We start from the raw sequence: 12,124 nt of genomic DNA, 5'->3' as shown, positions 1-12,124 counted from the left end.
GCCTATAAAATGTGGCGGGGGGGGGGGGGACTTAGGCATTCACCTTGTACATAACAGATGTAACCATTTGAGTTTCCGTTATTTCTCATGGGGAAGTTTGATTTGACAAATGAGTGTTTTTGATTATGAACACTTTCATGGAACGAATTATGCTCATAAGCTGAAGCTCCACTATACATTCTGCTGAGATTTATGCATTTGTATTAAGAATTTCAATTAATAAAACAAAAAAAAAACTCACTGTAGTTTTTTGACCAAGGCACGCAATCTGAGCACCAAGTTCCTGGTTACAATCCCTAAGTCTATGGCACCTGTCAGCTAGGAAATCTCTCTCTACAGCTTGCTCTGAAAAATATTATCGGAAAATAAAAATTAATGCAATTATAAAATAGTATAATAAATCCTACGAACAAGAAGCAATGCTCTATTGTGAAAGTGAGAGAAACAATGATGTTTAACGATTATCAAAAAATATATTTGAAGAAAATATTTTCTGGATATTATGCAGGAGACAAATCACTTTTCTTTCCAAATATTAGTTTCAGCATAACATCCAGAATATTCAATTTCTCAGTATATTTCGGGCAAAAAATACCATTTCTTTGATAATTTCAGTAGTAAAATCATTTTCAGGCATGTAAGGGATAAGGCACCTTGATAACCGGGTGGACTCCTCTTCCTCCATGTCAGAGTGGCAAAACCAGTTTTTTTTTGTTCAAAAAGCCATGTTTAATCATTTAAAAAAAGGGGTAGGAAACAATGATTGGCTGTAGTGATAACACTAATGTAAAACTTCTCACAAAGGTGATAGATAAGTCAGCCCTTCCTTTGCTTTCTTCTTTCAAACTGAGCACAACTCAGGTCTATCACCATCTATGGGTGATTTACTACCTAGTGAGCTCTGCCGGAAGTGTAACTGTGTGTGTGTACCTAACAGTCTGAGTGTGTATGTAGTGTTGTGTTTGATTTTTTCAGTGCTGACATCTATATTTCAGAAGTGAAGTGAGTTATATGTTATGAATGAATTACATTTGTACTGTTTGTAGGTCTGTTGCTCTCTGTGGCAAGACTTTTTAAAGGGGAGATCGGCTTGCATTCGCACCTTGAAGTTGGGAACCACAGAAAACCAACTTCAACCGACCACCACTGTGGAGACGGTGAGGCTCGAACCCAGGACCTCACGACGTGAGTCCGTCACTATGACCACCACAGCAGCGATAAGTCAGCCTGCTAGTTAAGGGTTGATTAATTAAAATTAGTAAGGGCAGATAAATTATGGGACCTACATACAGATATAGCTGATTCTGAACATGACTTTTTATTATATGTCTCTCAATAAGAGGTTAGAGAGCTTGGAGTGGGAATTAATACAGTATTCACGATTTAAAGCAAGGATGTTCAACCTTTAGGAGAGTACGGGCCACTCCATTGGTTCGGGTCCATTTCAAGCTGTTTGAGTGATGTGGAACAGTGAACAGTACCATGGGTAGCTGAAGTGCTCTGGAATTATACTGTGGGACACTAAAGAGTGATTTGTACTCGTAAATAAGCCACTGATCCGTTAAGCGACATGGAAATGAGTACACAGGGTCACTTAAATGATGTAGAAGTGCATCGTGGGTCACTTGAGTAATCTGTAAATGTGCTGCTTAGTTAATTTTTACAAGATTAGGTTTGAGGTTTCTGGCTACATCAGATGAATCTGAGGTGCCACGGGATAAGCACGTATGATTAAAAGACAATAATTTCAATGACGAATTCAAAATTTAAAACTTTTGTTTTGAATACCCAATATACAGGTAAATTGATTGAAGAAGAAAGAAACAGAAGAAAAGAAAAAACATAGAAGTGAACAACTAACAATTTTTAAAACAAAAATAATAATTACCCGAAATGTGGTAATCGTAAGATTCCATTATGGCCTCAATGCCAGGCCAGCTGAAAATGAATCGCTGACTTCCCTCAAAATTTCCACTGCTCCTGCTGCTACCAGATGCATCAGGTGGAACGGGCAAAGAAATCGGCAATCGAAGCTCATTATTAGTATTATTGCTTGTAAGCATTTTTTGACCTGCACGAGAAACAAAAAGTAATTACACCGAGGAAAAATACAGTAAAAAAATAAATAAAAATTCAAAGCATTCAGTGCAAGTGATAATCATGAATAATATCGACAATGAAAAATTTAAGATTCGAGAAATAACTCTAGTAAAAAAAAATTTACCTAAAAATTTGAAGGAGTATTTTCACTCCTCAACAAAATTTGGAGGAGTGACATTGAATTCTGATACGTGTATAAGCATCTATATGCGTATTGGCAAACCCTGTATATGTTCCAAGGAGGGAATACTCATCTGCTTTCATAGCTTAGAGCAGTGTTTTCGAAAATAGGAAATTTCATCCACTGTGGGGGGGATGGAATGGTCCGGGGACTGGGAAGCGTTAAAAGCTTCTGGTTATAACATAGAATCCTATGGGTTGGTTCAAGTTGGGGGACGATAGGAAAAAAATTTCTGAAGAAGGGGTGATGGAACAAACAGTTTGTGAACCTCTGGCTTAGGAGAGACTGGGTTGTGAGTCCCCATGAGAGGGCAGAGATAAATTTTCCTTTCCTAAACATCAATGTCTCCACACAGCCAGTCTATTTGATCATTTCACTAGTAAAATCATTTTCAGGCATGTGAGGGCTAAGGCACCTTGATAACCGAGTGGACTCATCGTCCTCCATGTCAGAGTGACAAAACCAGTTTTTTTGTTCAAAGCAACGTTTAATCATTTTAAAAAAACCGGGATAAGAAACGATGATTGGCTATAGTGATAACACCGATGTCAAACTTCTCACAAAGATGGTAGATAAGTCAGCCTGCTACGTAGTAAGGGCTGATTAAACTTGGACCTATGTATAGTGTATAGCTGAATTTACAGACAAAAGTCTGTCCTTTTTGAAGTTTAGACATTTTCTCGAATTTCTAGAAAAATACTGGGTGAATCCATCCTTCTGAAATTTTGGTCACATATACCCTATATTTTTAGTGAACATTTAGTTAGGAGTGCATTTAGGGGACTGACAAAAAAACTAAATGAGAAATTTTTTTTTTTTTATTGCAAAACAACACACACAAATACATGAATAAAAATAACATGCAAAATAAAGAAAATGGAACAAAAACAAAGCATACACTCTGCAGCTCTTAGGGACCCATTCGGTCCATCAAAGAGCTTAATGAAATTTTCTGTTATCAATAAGCACCAGTAATTATATATTATGTATAACACTGTAAATAAATTTCAGACTTTTTTTCCTTGTTTTAATTTAATTAAAAACTTGTCTCTTGAGCACTTATTTTATACTTTCGATGAATGCTCGAAATTTGAGATAAAATTTGCAAATGTAAAAATTTCTTCCTTGAGATGTTTATTAATTTTTACGTTGTGGATAATTTTTTTCTGAACTTGTTACAAATGGTTGGTCTCATGTAATTTATACTTTTTTGTATAAGGTATTATGTATTTTTGTATATTCTTTTATTTAACGTATAACATTAAATAAAAGAAACTATACCTATTTGAAGGTCTATTGTTATTTATAAGAAAAAAATTATGATTTTTTTACCATGAAAATTACCAATTTATACACATAGACTTGCCTCAGTTCAAGTATTGAAACTTCTGATTTAAGTAGGTTTGAATTATTAAATGTAAAAATTTTACATTTTATATGATTGCACATGTTATTTAAATTTTTGATGTTACTGGTAAGCACCTCCCCCACACTGTTATTGCATAAGTTACTCTTGATCGGGCGGATCCATACATGGAAGCCTGCCTTAAGGAATTCTAAACTCTTATGATGTTTTTCAATCTGTATAATACTATCATTTGTTTTCTAATTTTACTACAAACATTGTTTTTGTGACTATTCCACTTCAGATCGTTCTGTATAATAACTCCTAAATATGTATATTCTCTCACTCTTTCTATAAGATTGCAAGAACAACTTCGGGAGGAACATTCACAAGTGTGCAATTTTATTGATATTGGGTTTCAGGTTTTACATCTCTAGTTTTTAGACACATGAATTTTGTTTATTCAATGCCTGGGAGCAATTTGTTTTTTGTCAGCCACATGTAAATCAGTTTAAGATCATCTTCAAATTTAGTAATCCAATGGCAAATATTTTCATCTTTGACATACAAAACAGTATCATCCGCAAAAGACACAATCGTACCATGCAATTTTGCAATTTTAGACGGCATAAATCATTAATGTAGATTAGAAAAAGAGTGGGCCAGAGTACTGTTTCCTGAGGTATTACTTTTTTTATTTCTAGATAATAGCTATTTTCATTCATTATACTAACTCTGTGTTCGCCCATAGCAATACATTTCAGACCATTGTAAAGGCTCACCATGGATTCAAGTTTTCTCCTTTATTTAATAGTAGAGTTAAATCTACGTTATAAAGGGCTCTTTTCAAATCAATAAAAACTGATAGAGTAACTATTGTCGTTTAACCTTTGATTTAGGTATTCATTCACTTTTGCGATTGTCATTTTAGTGCTTTTTCCTGTTTGAAATACATATTGATTCTTGGCAAAGTAGTCTATGTGTTTTAAATAATTAATTTTATTTTTATACTTTTTCAACTAGTTTTGAAAAATAAGGAGTACTAACATTGATCCGTAGTTTGATAAAAGGTTTTTGTCCCCTTTTTAAAAAATCAGGTACAAATTAGGTACTTTAAGTTCTGGATAAAAAATTATTAATCAGGTACAATAACAGGTTATTATGATATTTGGCTATGATTTTGATCATTTTTACTGTTATGCCATCATATCCTGTCGCTTTATGTTCATTCAGTTCAGAGATTATTTTGTGTAGATCGTTATTTCCAGTGCTGGAAATCATCATTGAAGATATCGATGCATTACCTTCAAAGTTTAAAAAAAAAGCTCCTACATTGGACTGCTCAGTGCTCACTATCTAAATTTTGAAGTATAAAATCTGTATTAAAGGTTTCAGCCATTTGTTTACAATTTGCTTTATATGGCAAGGTAACTTTTTTTGTTATTTGTTATTGTTTGATTTATAAACTATCATTGTTTACGAAAATCATTACTACAATTTTTCCTGAAGTATTCATTTTTCACTATTTTAATCTTTTGCTTCAGAGCTTTGTCACAATTTTTATACGTATCTTCATAATCTTCAATGTGGGGGCATTCTTTATGTTTTTTGTATAGTTTTTCTTTAATATCAAATTTGTCTATTAAATGTTTATTTATCCAATTTTTATCATTTTTGAGCTTTATTTGTTTCTGTTTCTCATAGGTTTCTATTCAAAGTAATAATATCATGAAAACGTTTATATTTATTACATATATAATTTTCTTCACATATATTATTATAGTTTATATTTATGACAAATTTCTCGAATTCCTTGTAATTTTTTTTTTTTTTTCGAGGTATATTTATTTCAGTTTTTTCATAGATGTACCCTAGTTTTGCAAAGTGATCAGTTATTTTAGTATCAATACACAATAAATTTTTGATATGTATTCATTTTTGTGCTATAGTAAACATGATCTATACAAGTGCCACCACTTCCAGATTCTCTGGTGATCTGATTTATTAATGGGTTTAATCCATTTATATACACTTTATCTTTGTAGTAATTTATATCAGTGCTATCAGCTAGTGTATTTATATTACAGTCTCCAGTTAATACCATGAATTAAGTTAATCATAACTTTTTGATAATGAAAATCAACCCTGTATCAGAAAAAGCTGCAAATGACTTGTAACTTAAAAAAAATATATTGTACAAACTTTGTGCAATACTTCTGTACATTTATGTGAGAATAGTACAAATACTCATGAAAATATAAATGTTTTCTATGAAAATTCCAGTTTTCATAGCATGATTTTTGCTTATAACATGCAGAGTTTTCAACAAATTTTCTTGAAATTCACAGAAAACATGACACTATATGTGAGGCATAGGCTACTGCATAAAAATTTTAAAATGTGACAAATCCTTATTCGATGAGATATGAATATTTTCAGTAAACTATTATTAATTGTGCATGTGCAAGAAATGTAAATTTTGTTTTTATAATTTGATTGCCAAATATAGTGCAACTTATATAAAAATTCCAGTTGAATGTCGTGAAAATTCAGAAAGATATATGCGATATTGTGAGCTAAAATTTCGAAATAAACTAATAAGAAATTTTCCACAAATTAGTATAGTTATTTTCTGTTATTTTATTATTTAGAGAATAAGCCCATAGCATTATGCAAATGAGCAAAGAAGCATGTCTGATGCTATGTAAGAGAAGTATTTTAGCACAATAGGAGTGAATGATGTCAAAATAAACATGGAAATGGTAAGTACTAATGTAAGGTATATGTGACCAAAATATTTTAGAATGATTGTGTATTCTCTAAAAATTCGAGAAAATGTCTAGACTACAAAAAAAATAGACTTTTAGAAAAATAGTATATATTGAAATTGACTGGTTCATGGGGGTAATCAAAATTTCACATGAAAACATTCATTCCTGACAAATGACTAAAAGTTGCTGTAGGACTGGATTTCCCCTAAACGCCAGTAGATTGCAGTATGGCTGTCATATTGTGTGGGCCCACCCAGGTTTAGCTCGGGTTTCTCGAGTACATAAGGGCTTCATGATAATTAAATTTGGTACATTGATTTTTGAGAGTAAGCATGTACATTTTTTTTTAAGTATGCAATCCTTTTTGCTGTCCACACACTAGAATTATAAAAACCAAACCAATAAACAGGTCATTGGCTATGAATGTATATGATTATTTTATGAGCAACAAACTATTGGTCAATTTTATAGAAAAATGCATAGGATAAACTCTAGGGTATGTGATGAGCGAAGCCATGAAAATGATTACATACCTAATTGCATTTGAGTAGCTTGCAGAACAGACTCATGGAATTCTTGTGCAAAGGACTTGTCGAGAAACTTCACTCTTGGATCTTGAGAAGAAACAACCGACTTGGCAGAGCTGGGAGCAGAACATTGCTCCACTGAAACTGGTGTTTCAACCTTTTCTGATGGTATTAGAGGTGGAGGTGCCGAGGAATGAGCTAAAAGATAGAAATAAATTCATTCAAACAATTTTGATTAACTCTGTACTCAGATGGCAAAATGTTGTCACTTTGGCTATTACAATTATTGCTATTTACTATTACAATTATTGCTATTTCTTCTTTTTCCCACATGATTCTGCTCCCTCAACAATTCATAAGGTTTTTTAAATGGCAAAATTTTAGCTTTACAATGTCCAGCAGTATTATATGATGAAGAGATCGATTTGACTCTCAAAAATTACAATACATAAATTCTTACAAACAATGATATTGATTGGTGTTAAGGTTGGTGAAAATAAAAAATTCCCTTCCCTAAAAATAGAATCAAGATTGTTTCATAGTTTTACTGTTCTTATTTCAAAACAAACCATTAACCTCATAATCTCAGATGTAATACAACAATAAATTACTCACTAGACTTGATCGTGGACTGCAAAAGCTTTGAAAATGGCAATGACTCTACTGGTTTCAGGCTTGGGACATTCTTTCGAGGAACAAAGTTGTCGCTAGAAATCAGTCCATTCATTTGGCTCCTTGGCTTCTTTGCATTGCTGCTAAAATTCATGCCACCAAGGAGAGTTCGGCCTGTTCAAATAAGAATGTCAGAAAAAGTTGATAAATTGGAAAAATACAAGTAATATATGAGAATATAATAACAGGTAAGACAACTAGTATCCTATAAATCAGAGTTTCTGAACTCCAGGATCCTTTTCTTCTTAACAACAAAAATGTATGAATAATTATTGTCAATGTGATTCAATTCTTTACTTTTATTGATATTTTCTCTTTTAAAAAAAATTCAAATAAACCTGCAGAGACCACAAGAAACCTCAAAAGATGGCAGTAATGACACTTGCTTTTATAAGAAAAAAAAAAGTGTCACTACGGTCTTGTTTAAGTAAGACACCCGCAACAATGGCATCAAGATATGCATGACTAAATATGTTCCTCATAATTTTTAATTATTGTTATTGCTTTATTATAAATGTTAATTATAATTCAATAATATGTATCCTTCACTTCAAGCAACCTTGTAGCAACAGGACGTGGGAATTGACCCAACTATATGTATCTTTCGTCATCACCACGCATCATAAAAATGTCTGGTACTGTCACAAACCTTCAGAAAAAACCCTGAATCAAAACGTTGGGCCTTTATAACACAAGGCTGATATTTATGGTCATGTTTGAAGAAAATGGGAAACGTAACACAGATACCAGAAGAGATAATATCGGGGGGAAAAGATCTGAAATGCCCAGAGACAGAGTTTTCAATTTCTGAAGTCTATTGCTGGCATAAAAATCAGGAAAAGAACATTTGCAGAGTGTTTACCACATACCCAAAGGAAAATTCTGTGACTTTCCCTTGACTTATTTGGTGACATAATTGGCAATTTAACACTCATTAATTGGCGGAATAGCTCTTTTGCTCACAAAATGAAACATTTTGTCGGGATTTGGTACAATAACAATCAGCAATATAAATCCTGATTATTTCTGCAGCTCACTGTTGTCACTTGTTTTTTCTTTTGAAACAGAAACTGATTCGTATTCGTGCCTCAGTCATGCACACATCTTCAGTTAATTACCACCACAAGATAGCAGGTGTTAGGTGGAATCATAAATGGAATGCAATACATGTGGTAACAAAATAGTTTTAATTCAACATATTTTAAATGTTAGTTAAACTACAGACATTAAGGCTGCATCACCACAGCTAATGAAATGTGTTGATAAATCTGTGGCATACGTATTTATACGTGAATCCCAGTATGTACAACAGCAATATATATACATGCATTAGCATGTGCAATGTAGTCTGATGTCTCAGACCACAACGACAGGTGTCTATAGGGCTGTTGTGATGGGAAGCCTGTCAAGGGGCCATGATTTTCAGCAATAAACTGATCAGGAACTTGTCTGAAAATTATTGGAAAATATCTGAAAATTGAGTCACAAAAAAAATTGGTGACCTTCTTTCTTATTTCATGACTTTTTCTTAACTTCTGTAACCCATTTCTCATTTTGTAACATTCCATGATGGTAGACACCTTGAGTTGGAAGTTATGGCTGAGACCAATGTGTGACAAATACAGTCAAATCCCATTATAATGACCTCCAAGAGATTGGAGAAATCACTTCATTACACCAAAATTATTATTTTAAAGGAATGCCAGGTTTTTGCATTGTAAACTTATCTGTGGAATTAGTGGAGAAGTGTTCATTAAAACCAGATTTTCGCTATAACAGTATTCTCTTAACTGTAAAGAAAAAGGTGCTTATGCAATCGTAAGAGTTAGGAGAACAGCAAGTAAAATTTGTCAATTGAATACTGTGCAAAACATCTAGTTTCTTGACGTGAATACGTCTTTCAAATCATCTGATGAGACTGGGAGCATTTGCAAAAATGTTGCGTGTCTGTTTTTTAAACGCTCATGTCTCAGGAAGTATGCAATGCAGGTCAAAAGCAATATGGTACTATCCGATGCACATATCACAAAGGTAAATTCAATGATATTAATTCGGTTTTAATATCTCTTCCCATCTGCGCACCAGGCCCACCGTCCTGATTCACAGTGAAATTGTTTTCAGCTTGTATTAGACTCTGGATGATAAATATGTTTCACAAAATTAACATTAAATCTCGGTATGTTGAAAATGAATAAAATTGATTTGTATCTCAAGAAGTACACAACACAAATCAAAAGCAATGGTATCGTCAAATGCACATTGCAAATAATGCATATTCCAATTATATCATTCCTGTTTAAATATCTCTTCCCACCTAGGCACCAGACTTACTGCCTTGATCCGTAATTTATAGCTTGTAAAAACAAAAAATTCAAGAACTGTCCCGAGCCCCCCAGGCTGGAGCCCTGTCAGCCCCACGCCTGTGGGGAGGGCATGAAGTCAGTACCTACCATGCAAGGCAACGCGCAAAAATGTATTCACATCAAATCTGGCGGCCGTGTCTATGATACAGCCTACCCCAATTTTTTAAGACCAATAATGCAGAGCAAAACTATTGAAAGCCCATACAGTGATGTCCCTGTTCAAAATGTCCCAATTCTTTTTCCTGTCAACCTCCACAGACTACTACGATTTCACAGCATGACAAATATCTGTCTTAAATATTGATAGCAGTGAGACCAACTAAAAATCAGAACACAAATGTTTCAACAGAACTACAGCACTGTAAACAAATAAAAGAGGACTCTCTGACTTACGTTTCTTATGATGATATTCATACAGTTCCTCATTATGAGCTATATCATCACTGTTCTCGTCCGGCGTCTGTTGCACCTTGTTTTCCAACTCAGTCATTGCTTTTGATTCCATGGAAGGATCTATACAGAGAAAACCAGTATTATGATCTGGAGACTGTTAATTCTAATTCCATGTTTTAAAAAATTACACGGGAGAATGAACAAAGGATTTCCCAACTTCTTCAAAATACAAACCTGATGCAGAACTGAACGATTTTTGTTTCAACCCGAACATTTTCATGAACTCTAATTTCTTAGGCAAGACATCTTCACAAGCAAGCCTCTTAGAAATTTCTGCAAGGCGTTTTGTATCACATAAGATGATGTTGATGCTTCTTGTTGCTTCTTCCTCTGCAGTTTTCGTACCAAGATCATGCAGCATCTTTTTCCTTCTAACAAACTTTTTCAACTCCAAAGCTAGAAACAGTTTTTAGCATTGTAAAAAATATGCAGACAGACCAAATGCTAACTTACAATGAACTAAAAAAAATTAATCAAATGTGTCTGTAGAACACTAACAACACCAAACATGGAAATGCTTAAAAAGTTTGTAATTATGTATGACAAGTTTCATTATTACTACTACTTAAATGTTCTTCTGTAAGTTTCTAATGAATTGGTACATGCCTGAATGTGTGTTGTGAATTTATGTGTGACCCTGATGCATTTATATTCAGACTTATGCTTTTTTTGTGTTATATTGGTGCTGCCATCTGTCTTCATATTTTGGGGTTAAAATCACAAAAATGCCTCAATTTTCATGTTATGTAAGCATAGGCATATTATTATCATTATTATGTGCTTATTATCCAAGTTATTGGAAATATTGGGAAGGCTGAGAATTATTGGGGGGTGAGGGGCTCAAAACCTAATATTGGAAACTGAGTACAAAGCTCGATTAGAGGGCAAAATTTAAAAGACTTACTCTGCTTCTTTAGACATGTAACCAGACCCAACTTTGCAATAAATTCCAGCTTCTGCAATTACAAAGAAATACATCAAAGTAATCTTAAATGATTCATAATATATAATAATAAATAATCTTAAAATGCTGTATCAAAAACAAAAAAAAAGATAATTAAAGTAATTATAAAGTACACTATAAATTGAGCCTTTTCATTCAGACCCGCTTATAGCATGAGTGTAGATTTTTGGTGCAATGTTGCTTGCACAGTCAACGCTGCTTATTAGAATCACGGGCCCGATACCATAATATGGGGGAAATTTGTTTTAGTCATCAGGACTTCAGATAATGCAAATTTTTTTCTGTTGAAAGTTTTTTTTTGTATTCTGAAGCTTAAGTTTAACCAAACTTAATTTTTTTTCCTGTAAGTTATCGCTATCAGGCTGCAAGACTATGTAAGGAGGCTAGAAGGTGTTCTTCCCCTTTCCCTCTGGTGAAAAACATTTCCATATTTAATGTTGTATAATCAGTCCATAGTATATTCGCTATGATCCATATACTCATGGAGCTGCTTTTACAATGGCCTTACTATAGTGAAGGGAAACATATGATGAAAAAACACCATCCTTCAGTTCTTGATCAGTTCTTTCAATTGACCAGACTCAACTTCTTTTTCTGAGAGACTATCCCCCAAAAAAATCATAATTTATGATTTACGGTACATTAGACAGTTTCGTTCTAACGCCTCACACGGCTGATTAACAAAAATGCAAAATTTTAGCTTAAAAAAGGGTCCTATTTTAGAATAGAAAAATTACTATTGACCATT

At 33.4% G+C, this 12,124-nt stretch overlaps 1 protein-coding gene across 3 annotated transcripts in view; it reads right to left on the bottom strand.

Annotated features, from left to right (window-relative positions):
- The window catches only part of LOC149068565 (uncharacterized), a 123,532-nt gene that overhangs the window by 11,181 nt on the left and 100,227 nt on the right, over positions 1-12,124 (bottom strand). For all 3 annotated transcript variants that reach the window (XM_089251353.1, XM_089251354.1, XM_089251355.1), the window contains 7 exons: positions 11,317-11,368; positions 10,587-10,808; positions 10,353-10,472; positions 7,540-7,710; positions 6,931-7,122; positions 1,889-2,071; positions 242-345 (listed from right to left, as the gene is read on the bottom strand). In XM_089251353.1, coding sequence (XP_089107479.1) covers positions 242-345; positions 1,889-2,071; positions 6,931-7,122; positions 7,540-7,710; positions 10,353-10,472; positions 10,587-10,808; positions 11,317-11,368 — 1,044 coding nt within the window. The remainder of the gene's footprint in view (positions 1-241; positions 346-1,888; positions 2,072-6,930; positions 7,123-7,539; positions 7,711-10,352; positions 10,473-10,586; positions 10,809-11,316; positions 11,369-12,124) is intronic.

Source organism: Pholcus phalangioides, unplaced genomic scaffold (genome assembly GCF_987345545.1).
Source record: "Pholcus phalangioides strain wild (caught in Gottingen) unplaced genomic scaffold, Ppha-v1.0 ptg000024l_1, whole genome shotgun sequence".
Classification (NCBI taxonomy): domain Eukaryota; kingdom Metazoa; phylum Arthropoda; class Arachnida; order Araneae; family Pholcidae; genus Pholcus; species Pholcus phalangioides.
The sequence above is the reverse complement of the archived record's forward strand: the minus strand, read 5'-3'. Positions and strand labels throughout refer to the sequence as shown.